Raw genomic sequence first — 18,307 nt, forward strand, 5'->3', positions numbered from 1 at the left:
AAATTAAAACTAAAATTTGTACTAACGCTGCTTAGTTGTGCTGAAAGATATATATTTAAATTTTTTTTATTTCCCTTGAGGTCCCAAATACCTACTCTAACGCCAATGTGTACACCCTGTCGTATGAGTTACCCTCAGTCTGTGAAGTACACAATCTGCGGTAGCATTGTTGTTATGATAAATATCATTATTCTTATTTAACTGTTGCGAGTTGTTGTAGTTAAACTTTTGTTGCTGTACTACTTTTCCGCTAGGTACGGTGCGTACGACCTTTTCAGCCGTTTTTTCCTTGGAACGCATTAAACGCCAGAAACAGAAACTTGTTGACGAACATACATATGTATGTGTTTATGTATGTATGTATATTTGTTTTTCTGCGCCATCCAAAACCATTTCATTTGCATTGTAAATTAAATGACAACACGTCTTAGTTTTTGTTGTGTCTGTAGGTTAATTTCTTTTCCTTTTTTGTTTTTTGTTTGCCATTTAATTTTAAATAATTATATAATTTTTTTGTCAACTTTTTTAAATTGGCTCAATTTCAGTAACTCGCACTGTGTGCGCCACGGCATGCGAGTGACGCAAAAGCGCGCACAATATTTTTTTAATTGTTTTATTGCTGTTGATTGTTTTTTTTTTTTGTTTTAATTGGCACTTTATAAATTTCGTTAATATCACAATAAAGTAATTAGAATCTAACACTTTTGGGCATAAAAGCTATAAAAGCTCCGGTAATGCCTTTGAAATGTTCAAAAAATACTGAGAATTCCGTACCTACATATTAAGTTAGCCTTTGAAAGAAACCGCGCGCCGGAGCAGCGAGCACCAGAGAGAGCTTTTACTTAAGCACGCCCATATAAAACATGCTGAAATCGTTGAAAAGCTTTTGTCGTACGACAAAAAGTCACTTCTTAGTTCCTTTGGAATGAACAAGGCTTTATCGATGAACTGTTTTCGCGCTGCCATCACCCGAAAAAAAACTGTTAAGCTTGGCTTTAAAGCACATTTGACCCTTGTCAGGCAAATAAGCCAAGCTCTTTCTAAAGAGCTATGCCTAATGTCAATGTATGCTATTTGTGAGATTGTGTATAGTGCGATTGTGCCGTGTATGAGTAAGAGCACATAAGCTCCATATGTTTACATGTAAAAGCACAAAAGCTGTTTTCGCTCGCGAGCTCAAGGGCTGGGCATAGATGTTCTAAAACAGTCACGACCAGGAGACCAGCTTTTTCAAATTTCCCGCTGGTTTTATTCGGTCGTGCCAAGGCTAAAAGCTTTCTCTGCCCGTCGCTTCTGTAAAAGAAACTTTAAACATTTTTGTTTAGCTTTCGTTCTAGCGCTGACTAGTTTTGATAACGCGACGCTTGTAGGCGGTAGTTATTCACATCTGTTAATAATATCCCCTTTTCAAAATCAGTCTCATAATAAACAAAATTTTTTGCAATACATAAAAAACCTTGGCTTCATAAATTCAATTGCCTGCTTCTCATCTTTGCGTTGGCCCCTTCACGTCCATTTGCTTTGGCGATTTTTTGACGAAATGTCAGCAAATTCTTGCAGTCAATGCAATGCCTGTCCGTTTTTGGTGCGTCCACGCATTTTCAATGCAATGCAAACCGTTTGTATTGAAATTTTTGTGAGTTTTCAATTTTTTCCTCCTCCTTTGCTTGCATCGATTTTTGGCAAGACGAGTTGCGGTCGCTGGCTGCCACGCTGTTTGCCCCATTGCTTGTCGTCTTAGAAATGTCGTCGCCGCACCTCGGGTGATAAAATATAAGTGCTGCCGCTTGGCGGCTGTTGGCTGGCAGCCGAGAAATGTCAAATCTTCTAGCATTCTTTGGAATTTCCTAATTTAATATTTTTGCGATGTTGCAATTTGCTATTCGTTGCCGTCACTTTGCCTTGACGTTGTTGCATGCTGCACATTCGAATAGCTAATAGTCTGTTATGAAGTTGTTAATTTTGATGGCTTGGATGTGCGCGGCTAATTGGCGCTGCTGGCGGCTGAGGCGCTGAATTGCCAGACAAAGTGCAAGAGATATTATGCGTGTCTTGTGAGGGGAAAGTGATTGGAGATTTACAAGTTTTTATAAAAATGATGGATGCTTTATTTTAAGCGGCTAATTTTTGAATAATTTTGAAATCGACAAATATTCTAATTTCTGGTCATTTAATCAAACCGGAAAAAATCTAAGGCTTTAAATCAAAAGTTATCAAATGGGAAAAATTTATAAGTGGCTATTATTTGCAACTACAGAGGAAATTTTCAAAATGTAATATACACTGAGGGAAATAATGCATAGTAAAAATGAATACTTTATATTTGATTATCGTTTAAAAATGTTCGTATTTAAAAATAATATTTTCATACAAAATTTATTACGCACGTATTTGACTGTTCACATCTGAGTATGTATATGTAACACACACGTGCATACATAGTACAAATCGCGTGCGGTGGTGTTGATGGATATTCAACATTTGATAGCAGATTTATATGCCTGGGTGTAGCTGAGTGCGCAAAGATGCTTGCCACAAGTTGTTGATATCCGGAAATGGTCGGGTTCGAATTCCACTGCAGGCAACATGCAAATTTAATTGTTTTTTTAGTTTTTGTCTTGATTATTCACTTCGCGGCTGCTCTTTCAGTACGAACGCGGTCATTTTAATATGCGCGTAATTGAATTGAATATTTACCAATATACAGTTCTTTCGTTGACGTTTATAGTAAGATCAATTACGTTTCTATTTGATTTTAATATTTTTTTCCCTCAGTGTACTATTCACCCAATAAATATAAGCGATTAAAACTCAAAAATCAACCAATTAGTCCAGTCTTCATTCATTATCGCTTCAACAGAGCAACGCATTAGTAAAGTGTAGTTAAATGGGGAACGTACAATGGAGTGATATCGCGCTGTTAAAACACTAAATATTCGCAAAAAATTTTTTCAAAACTACAAAGTAACGACTTTTTAGCCTCATAAAAAGTTGGAAATAATTTCGTTGAACTAAAGCTCAAAGTGGAGCGAAAGTGAACAGTTTCGACGCGCGTGCGTGTATGTGAGTGTGACAATGTCTTTGTGCGCCTATCCGCAAGTACGCATTTACGAGGATTTCGACAAAATGAGCGCCAAAGAAGTCTACTACAACGAAGCCGGCAACAAGGTCACCGTCAAGTTGCTGCACTTCCCCGACGTGCCACCCGAGGAGGTGGACAATATTAAATTCGAAGACGACGGCGCCGAAGCAGACGAGGGCGGCGAAGAGGCAGTCGAGCTGGATCATAGTAATTGCAAAGAGTGCTGTGTTCACAAAGCTAACCTATCTTTGGTAAATGGTCTGGCGCCACACAGAAATATCATTCAAGAAACCGGCATTGAAGCTGCAGAGGAGGAGGAGGAGGACGACGATGATGTCGAAAGAGAATACGAGGGGCTAACCACGCCATATGACGAAAGCGTCGAACGCGAGGCTGATGAGCAGTCGCGTCCACATTCACCGGCAATACCGATTTCCTCGCGCAGCCATCATCATCATCATCACCAACATCACCAGCATCACCATCATCATCAGCAGCCGCTCTCGCACTCCATGCCCTCCAAAAAGATCTTCCGCAAGAAGTCCAACGTCAATCAGTCGAACTCGCGCAAATGCAGTCTCGCCTTTGCCCAAGCGCATGGTCTGTCCGTCGGCGCGCCGCCGACTATAATGATACCTCCGCGTTCGCCAGTCACCGATGAGGCCGGCGTTTGTGCGCAGCGTCGTCAGTGGCAGATACAGCGTCGTTCGCCGTCACCACAGCAAAACTTATGTCCCGGCTATACGCAATATTCCAAGTCATTTCTCGAGGTGCCACTGCCTCGTGACTACGGCTACGCGTCGAGCGATGACTTGAGCTCCGAGTGGGACTCCGATGTGCCGACAGTGTCAGGAGGTCGCGGCCAGATGCAATTGAAAAAGGTGAGTGCGGGGAGGAGGGAGCCAATAGTCATTTGGCTGACTGCATTGGGATGATGCTAATAACGCTTGCTTAAACGTTCATTTGTTGAATTCAGTGCATTTGTAAAATATGTTGCATAATTGATTCCGTTTGGGTTATTTTCTATTTACCAATTTTTTCTTGCATCAATTTTACGCACCTTGAATATGTTTGATGGCATTCGGTGAAGGCTTAATCAAGTTTACAGGCTTGCTTTGCATATCTACCAACCGCCGATAAATTAAAATGAAAGAATTCTTTAAAAAGGAAATAAAATAGGAGTTCGCGAAAAATTCTCTCTTTCTAATACTTTCTAATTTCTTTAGGAATTTGAGCAAATTATTGCCAAAATATGGCTCCTGCATTCAAATTATCCCATGTCTTATTAAAATTCTTTCCATCACATTTACTATCGAAATTCCGCCACGCGTCTTTGTTTAATCAAAAATTCACCAAATTTGCTCCAGTAACGTATGTATGCCCGAATGTCCGCTACGGTAGTGCGCGTGGCGTTTTCTCAGCACGTCCGTCAACTACTCACTTATTTATATAGGCTGTGTCGGACGTCATATGAATTAAAGATCAGTGGGCGTGTAATCTGAAATTCTTTAGCGAAGTATAGTTTGGAATGTAAAATATATGTAGCTGTCTGTATGTATCATAAATATGTATATACATATGTATGTATATATGTATGTACGTATGTAGGTGCGTCGAGTCGTCGCTTAACGTTGATCAGCTAGTTAGCATAGGAAAAGGCGTAAAATGTGAAAGGCAGCTGAATAAGTAATTTTAATGACGTCATTACCACCAAGCGAAAAATGTTAATAAACCGCTGGCGTAGAGGAAAGTAAAGTATTTTGTTTTGCGGAATGGGATGTTCCCTATAGTCATCTGTAGGCAAAGAACTCGTGGCGTTTAGTTGCGGGGTTGCAGTTCTTAAGACTGCGCCTTAATAGGCTCCGAATGGTTAGGGAAAACTCCATTCGGCGCTGTATGTAAGTATTTCCGCAATTCACCAGAAACAGAACGGATCGGAGTGCCCTAACCACCTGCGGTTAGCTCTTGGAACGCTGGGCCGCATGTCAGCTCAAATGAGTTGAAAGGGAACAAGGACATACGTTTGATATGGTCCAGGGTGGATTGGAAGGGGATAAATACAGTTTTGCCCAATGAGTGCCCGCCTTGTGGAGAGTCACCTCACGACTAGCGACACCTCTTCGCATGCCCCACACGGTGTTACCGCTGTCTCTATGGACTAATCCAGGGACAAACCGGTCTAGGCACTGAGTAGCCGCTACAACAAAAAAAAATTACACCACGTGAATTCACATGGAAAGACTTAAAACTCGCATCTGATGCTTCTGTCGTACCCACCTATGTTTTTTGACATTACAATTAACACTTTTTGCAAATAAGAAAACCGGATTAGGTGCCCAAGGATAGAAATTTTGAGAGAAAGAAACAAAAATTGGGATGGTTTACGAGTATACTGAGATAGAGTTGAGAGCCTTCTGGTGAAAAGCACAAAGTACCCTTTCCATCTCAGAGAAAGCTCTCGCCTAGCAGGTTTATAGTGCTGTCTAACGAAGTTTCTCCCCCTGCTGCCACTACGCCGTACGCCTCTGCCGTTAACGCGATCACTCTTTTTGCCAACCATATTTGCATCAACTTTCATGGCATATTTTATTATTCGCTTATTATGACGTTTGTTGCCCGCTGGCTCATTGCTGATTCAACATGACAATTGTGTGATGAGCAGACAACAATATGTTATGACGCCTCAACTCAAAGGTAATATCACACGCGCACAGCAACAACTACTTACATTCGAACACAATAAACAATTAAACGTGCAACGCTGCACTACTAACACAGCACCAACACACAATGCACCTTTCACATTGGCCGTGTCGCACTAGTTAAGCGAAGTTATTTTTTTGCTTTTGCTTTTGCAATGCTTGTAGGTAGGTGTACAATTACTTTACACAATGAAATGAGTGCGAAATTAAATATTGCAACACACAAACATACGCGCTTGCATTGGCAAATATTTATGCACTTTGTTGTTGGAGAGTAATGATTTATTATGCGGATTAAGCCAAAAACGGTAAATCGCGTGGTACTCATATGACGGTGTGACGTCGATACATTAGACATTGTTTGGACACGACAGTTGACGTACACTCGTACACTCGTGTTTACCTTTGGAGCTGCGCTGAAATGGGCAAATGATGAACGGATGCAGGTTTCACAAGACAACATCATGTGAGATGCCCACATTTGACTGAAGGTGAAGCGCAATAAACGTTGTGTGAAGTGTGAGCTTGTGAAACAGGGTGCTGCGTCTAAGAAACTTGGACGAAAAATTTTCACTTAAACAACAAATTTCAAAGATCAGAATGTGCTTCAATTGTCAATTGTAGGTTTTAGATTTAAGTTCAACACGGCAAGCGTGCGCTCACGCTGGCTCTGATGATCAGTAAATTCTCTAAACGGCTTCGAGCTGACTTTTGGAGCCCGTAGACTGAGTGCCATCAAGCCAGTCTTGCAGACACGGACTGGCCGCAGTTAAACCTGCAAGTTGGAGTTTTCCTCAAGGGACTAAGACTTTCCGACTTCTACTGGGAAAGTCTTTTCTTCGAATTTATCTCCACAAGGTGAGTGTGATGCAGGCGGTTCTTTAGAGCATTTAGTTCAGATCTTATCTGCCGGGTTGGACGACCTACCGACTTGGTTAGTCTTTTCAGCCTCTCTTAGATTTCTGCTGCTAGTTTCAACTTTTTATTTTTGTTTCATTTACGGGAAAGCGAATGGAAGCAAAAGATCGACTGCGCGATTGCCGAGCTGGCCGGAATTAACCTTTTACCGTGTCAAGTGGCGGTACTCTTACCAGTGCTGACGTCTTTGGCGTCTACTAGATTTTTCTTGGACACTCGTAAAGGACGAGGTATCCGCGAGGCTCCACTGAACTAAAGCGATTTTAAACCATCCAGTTGGTATAGACACATGCTGTATAATTTTAACACCCTATATTCCAAGATCAGAGTGAGCTTGGTAAAAGTCGCGAAGAACATAGTAACTCATGTACATACATATGTGGTATTGAAAGCGGAAAGGTAACATTAAGAACTCTGAGTGCTGAAAATTTCTTGTGTAGAACTTTTGTTAAAATATAAATCTTAGATACCTGACGCGTTTCTTCAGTCGTTTCGAAAACCAGAGAGGTAAATGAAATTTGAAGAAGATTGCGCGCGATATTGTTGTTATATTTCTCTATAAATTCACCTTATTTACTCTGGGGTTCAGCGCCCAGACTATCTGCTTAAATATAAAAAAAAAACGTGCAGCAACTCGTTTCTTTGCTTCAAAAGCTCAAGCTCTAGCGTCTCAGTCTGTGCTTTGTAATTCAGACTGTTATTAGTGGCTAACATGTGGGTGTGAATACGTTTGCATGTACATATCTGTCAGTATGCCGCACTGGATTTTCCAACTGTATTATGAATTATTCGCATTAGAGCGTGCAGTTAACTTGCACAGACACTCTCTAAACCAAATGAAAGTCAACAGCTTATTAATCACTTTTTGTTTTGCTGCTAAAACGTCAACGACGTCACTACAACGCCCTGAGGCAACAGAAACAACAGCAACAGCTCGCAACGTCTAACCGTCAGTCAATCAGTCCAGTTCGTCAAGTGTAATGCAACCGTAATAAGGCAATGAAGAATGTTGTAGTTAAATATCCAGGCGGCTGCAGCAGCAACGAGTAGTTCGCCAGGCGGCTATCGGCGGACGGTAGGCAGGCAGAAGGAGATACCGAGCGGACGGTGCGCGCAGCAATGAATGCCGTAATATTCACAACAATTATCATAATTAATTATTTTCATTTTTTCTGTAGTTTTATCTGGTTGTTGTTGTTGCTCGTTGCCCGTTTTTAATATATTTTTAAATGAAACAAGCACAGCTAGCCAGCGCGGAGCATATGTATGTACGTACCTGAGGCGGTTGGCTGCGAGACGAACGCTTGGTTGGCTTGTTGGTTGGTCTGCTTGTTTAAAGTTTTATCCGCGCGCGTCTGCTGGTTAGTAACGTTTCTCGAGCGTTTAGCGGCACACTTGGCCAACGGATACTAGCGGATTAAGCGAATTTGTGGAAATTTTGAATCCAAGTCAATTTGCAGCCAATAAAAGTTAATGAGTTTTGCTTGTGCGAAAATGTTCATTAGCGCGTACGCCGTGTAGTTGTGTTGTTGTTGTGTATTTTGTTAATCCGTTAGCTGTATGCCTTCTGAGCAACTCAGCTGTGCGTTATTTTTTCTGCCGTACGTGCGCGGTCGCCTTAGGCGTGGCAAATATGTATTGAATCCGGTGCTCTTAGCCAAGAATTTAGCGGAATGTGGATTGTACGAAACGCCAGAGAAGTTTGAGGTGGGTGTTGTACAAAAATCTTAAAAAGCCATATAAATATCAGGGAAATAAACTGCTTGAACGTGGTGGTTTGAAATTCATTAGTTCAACGTAAAAGTGACCCAACTAGAAGGTACATGGCGAGTTCTCTACGCAGCGCTCTTTATTTGACCTTCTCTCGCCGAAATACAAAGTACTTGAATTATATACCATAACGAATAGCGAATGAGCTGCCCTGATATGTGTTCGTTTTGGAGGGCTATATTCATTAAGCCATGGCTATTCGTAGGTAACTACGACGACACAAAAGAAGTTGAGTTCACCTGAAGCTGAAAAGAGTCCTCAAAACTAAATTGCAAAGCCGCTAATCGCATTAGTTTCGCCCGTTTCGCATACGTGACTTGTCTCGCTGCGCGTTTAATATTTGTAGTTGTTTATATTTTTGTTATTGTTTATATAGCAATAACCTTCTTTTGCACTCAGATAAGCGGCGACAACGGTAGTATTCTTATCAAAGTGAGCTACAAATAGAAAAAAAACTACGCCCTTTAGGGCTGGGCTCGTCTGTGTTTTTTCCATGTGAGCCTGTTTGTTGACAGGCTTGCACTCGGAGATAAAGAGCCTAGGCCACGTTCGTTTAATAAAGCGCACTTCTAATCTGCATTGCCGAGAATATGTGAGTTTGAGCGTAGACTTAATTGCATCAGAAGTTGGTTAGTGCCTACATAGGTAGTGGCAAAAAAGTGTGGCCACCGCAGGCGATACGTTAGAGGTAGGACCACCAGGCTCGAATCCTTGTCCGTTAATAGCTTTGGTTAAGTATATTTTGTGGGAAGATGCCTCTTTTTTGCCTAAGAGGCTGCCTACCTTATTAAACACAGAATGGCACTTATGTGGCCTCGGCTCATGTACGTAGGTATCTTAGAGAACCTCTGCATTTATGAACTTTTGCTATTCTTGTGATTTTTCCGCCGTTTAGTACGCGAAATTCTTACTCTGAAAACAAACTCTTCTTAGCAACAAATCGCTCTAAATATTTATAATAGCTCGCTGCCTTTGTCGAAATGTTTCCTAAACCGCTTATATGAGTAGGTAAATATATACATACTAAGTACTTGTAAGTAAGTATGTATATAAACATTAGACTGGTTCAAAAGAAATCGACAATTGTTTTCTTCAAAATCCCTTGTGAAATTTTTTCGGGACAGTGAAACAGACGCCTCAAAGGCGCAGATTAAGAAAGCTGACGTTTTTTTAATTTTGATATTTTTTTATTATATTTCTAGGTCAAGGATATATGTATACTGAAGGAAATTGTAGGCTCTAAAAAAATTCTAGATTTTTCCATAAATTCGCTTCTACAAAAGTTTTAAATTTCAAAGTCAAACGTATAAAAAACCTTTTTTTTAATTCTCGGCAAAATGTCAAAACTTATCGCTAAATATCATGAAATTTATATTAGAAATTTTTTAATTTTTCATTTTCTTCGAAATAAAGATCACTTAGAAGTTTTTTAATCGCAAAGCTTTTTGAAGTGTGTATCACAACGCCGCCCACACATTGGCAAGTTTTGACTATTAATTTCTTATAAGAGAATAGATTTTTTCTTGAACAAAACCCTTATAGATTCAAATTTCAAACTTTGTGCAATATTTAAAAATTTCGAGCTCTTTAATTAGATGTTTGGAGAGATTTCGTGTATTCACTTTTGTATCCAATTAAATTTTAGTATAACAAAGTGGAAGTTTGAAGTTGTCAGTCATTTCTTTAACATGATAAAATACAAATTTTTAAACAACCATAAACTACTTTTTAAACAAACTTAAAGTTGAGTTCGAAGAAAATTAAAACTTAAAATTTCAAGAAAAGTTGTATGACATATTACGTGATAAGTTTTAGCAGTTTACCGAAAATTGAAAAAAAAATTATAATTTTTTATATGTTTGACTTTAAAATTTAATAACTTTGGAGAGGTGAATTTACGAAAAAATCGCAGGAGAATTTTTTTTTACATTAGTGTGCGCCTTATCGTATGGAGACAATGTTTTTGTAAGCTACAAAGCAAAACTCCCCTCGATAGGTTCATTTGTTCAAAAAACTTGCTTTCCGTTATCCAATTTAGACAATTTTCCGCGAGCACATTTTTATGACCACATTAACCCTAGTGAGGAGAGCCTTGCTTTATGCGTCAAAGTTGAAAAATAAGGCGCATGCTAATGTACATACATACATATGTATATACGCTTTATATACTAGCAAATTTTCTCCAGCGTTTTCAAGTAAACATACAATGAATTATTAAAAGTCTACAATATTTTGAAATAATCTGTTTACACCCACTGCCGCCAACAGTACACCGTAGCTATGTATTTGAATGTGTATACGAAATAAACGAATAGATTTGCGTCACTATTCATATTTGACTTAAAAAAAAAAAATTCCGCCGATCGCAGGCGCAGAGGAAAGAGTGGAAAAAATGTGTTTGCCACCGCGGCGCTGTCTGTGTTTGTGTTGGGCTCTGAAACGCGGCTGGGTTCTGTTTGTTCGTGCGGGGCTTGGCAACAGCAGCACTGTCTAAATATGACATGTGTATGTACGTTGTACGTACTTAAGTACATGCAAATGCTATGGAATTCCCCAAGTTCTTGAAGTGACAAGAAATTTGAAAAAAAGGCTGCTATTTAATTTACTATGATATTTGTGCAGCAGTTGGCAATTAAGATCGAATAAAGCGATAAGCGAGTTACGAAATTCGTCTATGACGTAAAAACAATGACTTCCACTCCCAACTCATTTTATTTACATATCCTCATTAATAAATTTCTAAATTTAACTGCTTAGCATAATCAAGTAGACGTTCTAATATTTGAAATTTTGTTTCTTCTCATTGCAGGTAAATATGAAAATCCTTGAAGTCGCCTTGCGTACATTGACGCTAACGAACATAATGAAAAATTCATCGCGGCGCGCGTAAGTACCGTGTAATCTTAGCGTAAAATGCTCGGTCGAGTGACTGCGATCACACTGTACTCACACTCACACAACAAACGCGCGTTAATTTAATTCACATTTATTTTCAACTAACTACTCGTCGCGCTTAAAAAATTGTTTTTGCACTTATTCTTTAAATCTCTCGGCACAATTGTAGCCAATTTGCACAATTCATTAGCGCCAGAAAAGCGCACATACATACATACACACATATGCACGTACATACTTATGTATATATGTATGAACGCTTACCATAGAATGGTAAACTTTTTCCCATACCGTTATCAATTTATGCACCATTTGCTGTAGTTCGCATTAGTTAGGTGTGTGTGTGTGTGTGGCTGTTAAGGAATTCGTTGGCTTCCTCTGGCGAGTGCTGCCTTCGCACAACTCACTCGAGAGCAACGAATTTACTAATTTAATAAATTTTACGAAATACTTGATAAAAACGGCAGCATCAATTTAAAAAGATTTATTTTAATGACTTCATTTGTGTCTGGTGACGTTTTTAAGTGATTCTATTTTTACGCTAGCGCTGATCACGCAGTCGAGTCGTGCTCTACATACTCAAGTTTCAGCTTAAAAGTCACTGAAAAGCGTAAGGAAGTCATTCGCCAACTCTAGCAGATACGATTTTGGCATTCTCACGAGATAAGCGTGGTCTTCGAGAGTCAAAGTTCCTCGTTGGGTGACTCAGCATCGAAATTTATACAAAAATAAAAACCGAGGACCCACAACAGCGAGTATCGCGCATTCTCAGCGCCTAACGGTAGGCAAAGTGCAGCTTCGGTTTTTGAATTTTTATACCTTTCATGAGTATGAAAGTACCGGAATAAGAAGAAATAGACCCGTGAAAATGTATACGTATACGATCAGAAAGTCGAGCTGAGTTGATTTAGCCGTGTCCTTCTGTCCGTCTGTTTGTATGTAATCTAGCCTCTCAGTTTTGTATAGTGAGTGTATTTTTATAATGTATTAATCATTTATTGGCACCGAAAAAATCGGACCATTATAACATATAGCTCCCATACAACTTATTGTTGAGATATGAGATTTTTCGTTATAACTCCTCCATTTAGGGAGATAGGAACATGAAACTTCGCACTATTTTCCCTCATTATTAACAGAATACTTGAAGTGAAGAAATGACAAAGATCTGGTCACTATAACCTATAGGCCCTATACAACTGATTGCTCAGATATGGGATTTTACTGTAAAATTTCGAAAGCTACTTTCTAAATAATCTTGCAAAGTTTACTAAGCAAATCTTCAAGATCGGCGCTGTATAAGCTTTACATCCTATCCCACTGACTTTTCAGATACAAGCTTTTGCGATATTCTTCTTTATGTAGACTTCTAAAACCATTAAATTGTGTTAACGGTTTACATACCCATTGAACACGGCGGACTCCTTTGTACCGTTTGAAGTTCCTTGAGCGCTGTTGTCTAATCAAGGATAGGCCATCATACTACGCCTCCGTAAAGCAGAATTGGGCGAACAACGGCACACGGCAATCGGCTAATACCGTCATATTTCGCGTAATAAGAAGGCGGTTTTTTCCGACTTGATAAAAGTACTCTAAAATTCCAATCTTTCGGAATGTCCCCTTTAGCTGCTACGTGCAGATTACTAGGTCTTCGCCGCCGGCTTTGAAAACCCCCGCCGAATATATCGTCCCGGGACGCTGTGGTGTAGTGGTTAGCAGTGTGCGCTACCATTCCAAAGGACCTGTGTTCAAGCCCATTTTCCGACAACCACCACTTAATCAAAACAAAAAAAACTTTTTCTAATAGCGGTCGCCGCCCGGCAGGCAATGTCAAACCTCCGGGTGTATTTCTGCCATGAAAAACGGCTTCTCATAAAAATCCCCGCTCGGTGGGCATCGTCTCTATACATTGCTTTGTTAATATCTTTAAACATTCTATTCTCTGCAGGGGCCAGTCTCATTCACAAAACCATTTGCTTTCCCATTTTTAGATAGAATTTTCGAGTTGCATTTCTGCCATTAAATTGATCTCAGTTTCCTTCGCCGGTTCATTCATTCCAATGCAATAAATAGCTAGTGAAAATTTATTGCACTTTTATTTCGAATGAAAGTGTTTGACTGCCTAATTGACTCAGCGCCACCAAGCGTCTGTCTCGTAGTCACTAATTCATGCCCGCAAGCGTTCGCGAGCAGTCCGTTTAGCGGCGCCGTAACTCAAAGCACTTTTGTGCTTCAAAGTTGCACCTCCTTGCACACCTATCCACCCACTCTTTACAAATAGATTTGTCTACTTGTCGACTAAGTATCAGACTTGCTCAACACTGAAGTCAATTTAATCCAGCATCGTCAGCGGCTGTCCACTCAAGCGCTGCCCCACCCGCTCCACTAATCAGCGCTAATCTGTATGAGTGTGTTTATTCATTTGCATAAATTTGCAAACTTGTTGCGACAAGTTGTTTGCCGCTACTGGCTGCTGTTGCAAAAGTGTCAAAAGTGCAATTTTATAGAGGCGCCTACAGCGTTAGAGCGCGTTTCTTGCTTGCCTGCCTAGCGACCAGTCATTCGTATGCGCTTACAAGTTAGTTGCACTGTAAACGCCCCGCATGCTGCCTCATTGCTAGTTGCACACAGGCGAATTGGTTAATTGACTGCAACATTTCTTAATTTCCGTAGTAGTGCGGTGTGTGACACTTAAAGCGGCAGGTGGCAGTTTACTAGTAACGCGCATGTTTTGTGTCGCCTCCCTGGGGTTTGGTGTTGTTAATTGTATTAATTGTACTCTGGAGGTGGTGACAGAAAATGCACTTTGATAGCATAAGAGATTTGCTGGAGGATAGCAGGCACTTTAATTGTCCTCCCCATGTGTTGAGTGATGATAAAGGAAACGATTATGATGACGATATTCATTTTCATTAGGATGCATACGATGATTTTGATAACGGTAACCAAACCGATAATACAGATAGAGAAAACTGAACCGAACAATGTTGTAATGCTAATTTCGCTGCCGATATAAGTTAAAATACTAACGATAACTGGCATGTCGATTATCGATAACGATAACAAAGGCTATACATTTATCGATCACGATGCGTAATGAGTCTTTGTGTAGATAAATAATTTAACCTCTCTTTCTGCTACGCTTATCCACTCTTATGCATCGATTTGATTTTCGCCAAATAGTTCATGCAGCGCACCCACCCATCTGCAGTATTTATCTCATCTCTAAATATACATATTCGCTATTGTCATTGTCATCATAGACTTTTTAGCATCAATTACTTACTTACATCTGTCTCGCAAATCACTTAACAACAATGCCGCAGAGTAATTTTTAAATATTTCTCCAGCCATAGGCGTTAATTGAAAGTGATGACATCGCTGCAGTCGCGCTGACCAATAAACAGATCGCGCTCGCCACAGAACGATGCCAATGGAACTGGCGACGATGACATTGAAATTGCATTCAAGTTCGCTTGCGGGCAAAAAATTGCATTTCATGGAAACGTGTGTGGGTGCACGCGCTCGTTCGCCCGCCATGCATTTGCGGCAACTGTATGCCGCTTTGCACAATTAAAACGAATGGGCCAGCGGCGGCGGCGAATTGTGATGTGGTCACGCATATCAGCTGTGAGAATGGCAGATAACAATGCGCTGTGGCGGCAGTAATTAGCGCTGGCTTAAGATTGTGGCGTGCGCGCTCACGGTACGTGACGACGCTGATGCTACGCGTATGACAGCATCTTTTTTTCTGACGGTTTTTGAAGGTTTCACAAAGACATTGTGGAAAAATGTAACCGCAATTGACGTCAGCAAACTTCCAGCGGGTTGGAACGGTAGGCGCGCATCGCATCTTCATGCCTGCGCTGAGCGTTTTGTACTCGCGCCCGTGTTTCGCGCATTTACTGGAGCGTGTCGCGCATTTTCAGTACCAGGCGCGCTTTGTTTTTTATTTACACACCGATTTCGCAACGCAGCTGTCCTCGGTGCGGCAGTACAGTCGCATTTGTTTTGGCACTTAGCGCGCTGGCACACATACATATGTATGTTAAGTGAAAATGTACATAAATTACACAGATAAAAATCAGTAATACAGTACTGTAAATCTCGATAAAAAAGTAGATATGTATGTAGATACCAAATAGTTGAAAATACTAAAAAAAAACACCAAACTGCTCTTTTTCCAAATACTCGTATACGCTGCGCATTTTTCTCGTTTGTAAGGAAATTGCTTAAAAATGTTTAATTTGGCATAAACGCGATCGGCTTGTTTCGGCCGGCTGCTGGCGCACACCTAACTTACTTAATTACCAAAAATGCCGCATGGCGCGTTAAATTACCGTCGCCAAAATTACTCAGCGCTTAGCGTCGTTTGCGTGCTAGGCGGGCTCAACGCGACCTGATCGTTGTCAAGTGCGCCAATTAGGGTAGTTGCTGTCACAGATCATTCACCGCTTATTTGTCAGCTCTTGTCGGGCGGCCTCCAGCGCAGTGATGAATGACGGCACGCGTTGGTATGCCAATAGCATGTTATGCGCATAAAATATTCTATTGCCCGCTTTCTTGCAAGACTATTTTTTATTGATTATCTCTCTTCAACTTTTTGCAATACAGCCCTCTGGTTGGCGCAAGCTACGCAACATCGTGCAATGGACGCCATTTTTTCAAACCTACAAGAAACAGCGCTATCCCTGGGTCCAACTGGCCGGTCATCAAGGAAACTTCAAGGCCGGTCCCGAGCAGGGCACCGTCCTGAAGAAGCTCTGTCCGAAGGAGGAGGATTGCTTTCGCGTGCTCATGCAGGATGTACTGCGCCCCTATGTGCCGGAGTATAAAGGGCAGGTGACCAGCGAGGATGGTGAATGTAAGTGCAGTATGTACGAAAAATGAACGCAATCAAATGGAAGAAGATGAACGAGAAAAATAAAAGTTCCTTAGCTTGATCTACTTCAATTTGTAGCCCAGTCCTTTAGTTGGAAGCAAATACTCATCATGGTTTTCTCTCTATCTCGCTCTCTTTTACAGTATACTTGCAGTTGCAAGACTTGCTGAGTGATTTCTGTCAACCCTGCGTGATGGACTGCAAGATTGGCGTGCGCACCTATCTGGAGGAGGAGCTGTCCAAGGCCAAGGAGAAACCGAAGTTGCGCAAGGACATGTATGAAAAAATGATACAGATCGATCCGGATGCACCCAGCGAGGAGGAGCACAAGGCCAAGGGTGTGACCAAGCCGCGCTACATGGTTTGGCGTGAGACCATCTCCAGCACTGCAACACTCGGTTTTCGCATTGAGGTAAGCTCACACTCGGCAGTCGCAGATTTTTGACTTATGCTAATTCTTCTCTCTCATCTTTCAGGGCATTAAGAAGAGCGATGGCACCAGCACGAAGGATTTTAAGACCACCAAGTCCCGCCAACAAATCAAGCAGGCCTTCCGCGAGTACATCGATGGTTTTCAGCATGCTATGGTAGGTTTCTGCTATATCCACCTTGTTCGTTTTTTATCCTAACGCTTTAATTTATGTCTCTTCTCGCTTATTACCAGCCCCGTTACATACAGCGCTTGCAGGCCATTCGTGCAACACTTGAATGCTCCGACTTCTTTCGCACACACGAAGTTATCGGCAGTTCGCTATTGTTCGTGCACGACCGCAAGCAGGCCAGCGTATGGCTGATCGACTTTGCCAAGACCGTCGGCCTGCCAGAGAACCATCAGATCGACCACAGCAGCACCTGGACGGTGGGCAATCACGAGGATGGCTACTTGATCGGCATCAACAATTTGCTGGAGATTTTCTGTGAGCTCGACGCCGAAATGGCCGCCGGAACTTCGCTGACACCATCGTCGGCCTCGTCGTCGGCTTCGTTGTCGCCAAAGCGCCAACCGATCGAGTCGAATACCGAGGAGACTGCGTCTGTCAGTGGCGCAGCACGCGAGGGAGAAGTCGTCCTGGAGGCGATTAAGCCAATGAAGATCGCCACTGTAGCAGAGCGTCAGCAGAAAGAGAGCTCCAGCAAAACAGCCTCAACCGAGCAAATAACGAGCGGCCATGGCGAGGAAGAGCATTCGGCAGAGGAGGCCGAGCGCGAGCCATCCGAAATGGCCTAGAGTGATCTTCAAAGAAGATTTGATTGCACTTAATTAACGCTCGTTCGCAGCAAACTATTGGGATTTGCTAGAAATTTAAGAAATTTTTGAGCTAATATTCATAAAGTAGTTTAAGCTGGAAATGCAATTACTCGTAAGCACGCAAGACTGAACACATAGTAATTTATTGAGTTACATACATACGCACATGTATTTTTAATAAGCCTACGTACATATTTACTAGCTAATATATATAAGGGAGGAAAGAGAGAGAGAGAGACAGAGAGAAAGAGAGCAAAAAATGGAAATGATTTGCTTGAAGATCATGAGAGAAGAGGATCGTCTGGGATGTGTCTTCGAACCATCAATCTTCAACGCAGAAAACTCTTTGTCCGGACGCCCATCGTAAAACGATAAAAGCGATTATAAATATAGCATTATAAAATTTTGATTAGTTTAAAAAGATACGAAATTTGTTGCTAAGGTTACGCCATGGAATTAGCCTAGAATGTACATAGGGGCAAGTTTTGGTCGCGCAAAGCATTCGACCACTCAAAACGGTTTTTATTTTTAGTTTTGTTAACTACCATACATGCATTATTATTCACATCAATACAAACATACATACATAAATACATACATAATGTACACCTACGCACATAACCATTAGCTAATAGACTATGTAAGAAATGTTAAATTTTTAACGAGGCAATAATTTCAATAAAAAAAAAAAAACATTTACGAAACTTTTGGATGAAATTCAAACAAAGGGAGAAGTAGCGAGGAAAAGGGCTCGGACAACTGCCGAGATGTAAGTAAATTTGCAACTGATCCATGAGCGTAAGTGCGTT

The 18,307-nt window shown here is 41.1% G+C and overlaps 1 protein-coding gene across 6 annotated transcripts in view; it reads left to right on the forward strand.

The window, feature by feature from the left end:
• Nucleotides 1-18,202, forward strand: part of LOC118748446 (inositol-trisphosphate 3-kinase B-like) — a 51,996-nt gene extending 33,794 nt beyond the window's left edge. The window contains exons 2-6 of one of the 6 annotated variants that reach the window (XM_036482866.1): nucleotides 2,831-3,963; nucleotides 15,982-16,240; nucleotides 16,393-16,661; nucleotides 16,726-16,836; nucleotides 16,914-18,202. In XM_036482866.1, coding sequence (XP_036338759.1) covers nucleotides 3,076-3,963; nucleotides 15,982-16,240; nucleotides 16,393-16,661; nucleotides 16,726-16,836; nucleotides 16,914-17,477 — 2,091 coding nt within the window. In that variant the 5' untranslated portion in view covers nucleotides 2,831-3,075 and the 3' untranslated portion in view covers nucleotides 17,478-18,202. Of the gene's footprint in view, nucleotides 1-2,830; nucleotides 3,964-8,105; nucleotides 8,410-15,981; nucleotides 16,241-16,392; nucleotides 16,662-16,725; nucleotides 16,837-16,913 lie in introns of those variants that run through there. The other 5 variants (XM_036482867.1, XM_036482868.1, XM_036482871.1 and 2 more) reach the window with 5 other exon arrangements.
• Nucleotides 18,203-18,307: the final 105 nt, after the last annotated feature.

This window comes from Rhagoletis pomonella, unplaced genomic scaffold, assembly GCF_013731165.1.
Source record: "Rhagoletis pomonella isolate Grant_MI unplaced genomic scaffold, Rhpom_1.0 Rhpom_scaffold_00013, whole genome shotgun sequence".
NCBI classification, from domain to species: Eukaryota; Metazoa; Arthropoda; class Insecta; order Diptera; family Tephritidae; genus Rhagoletis; species Rhagoletis pomonella.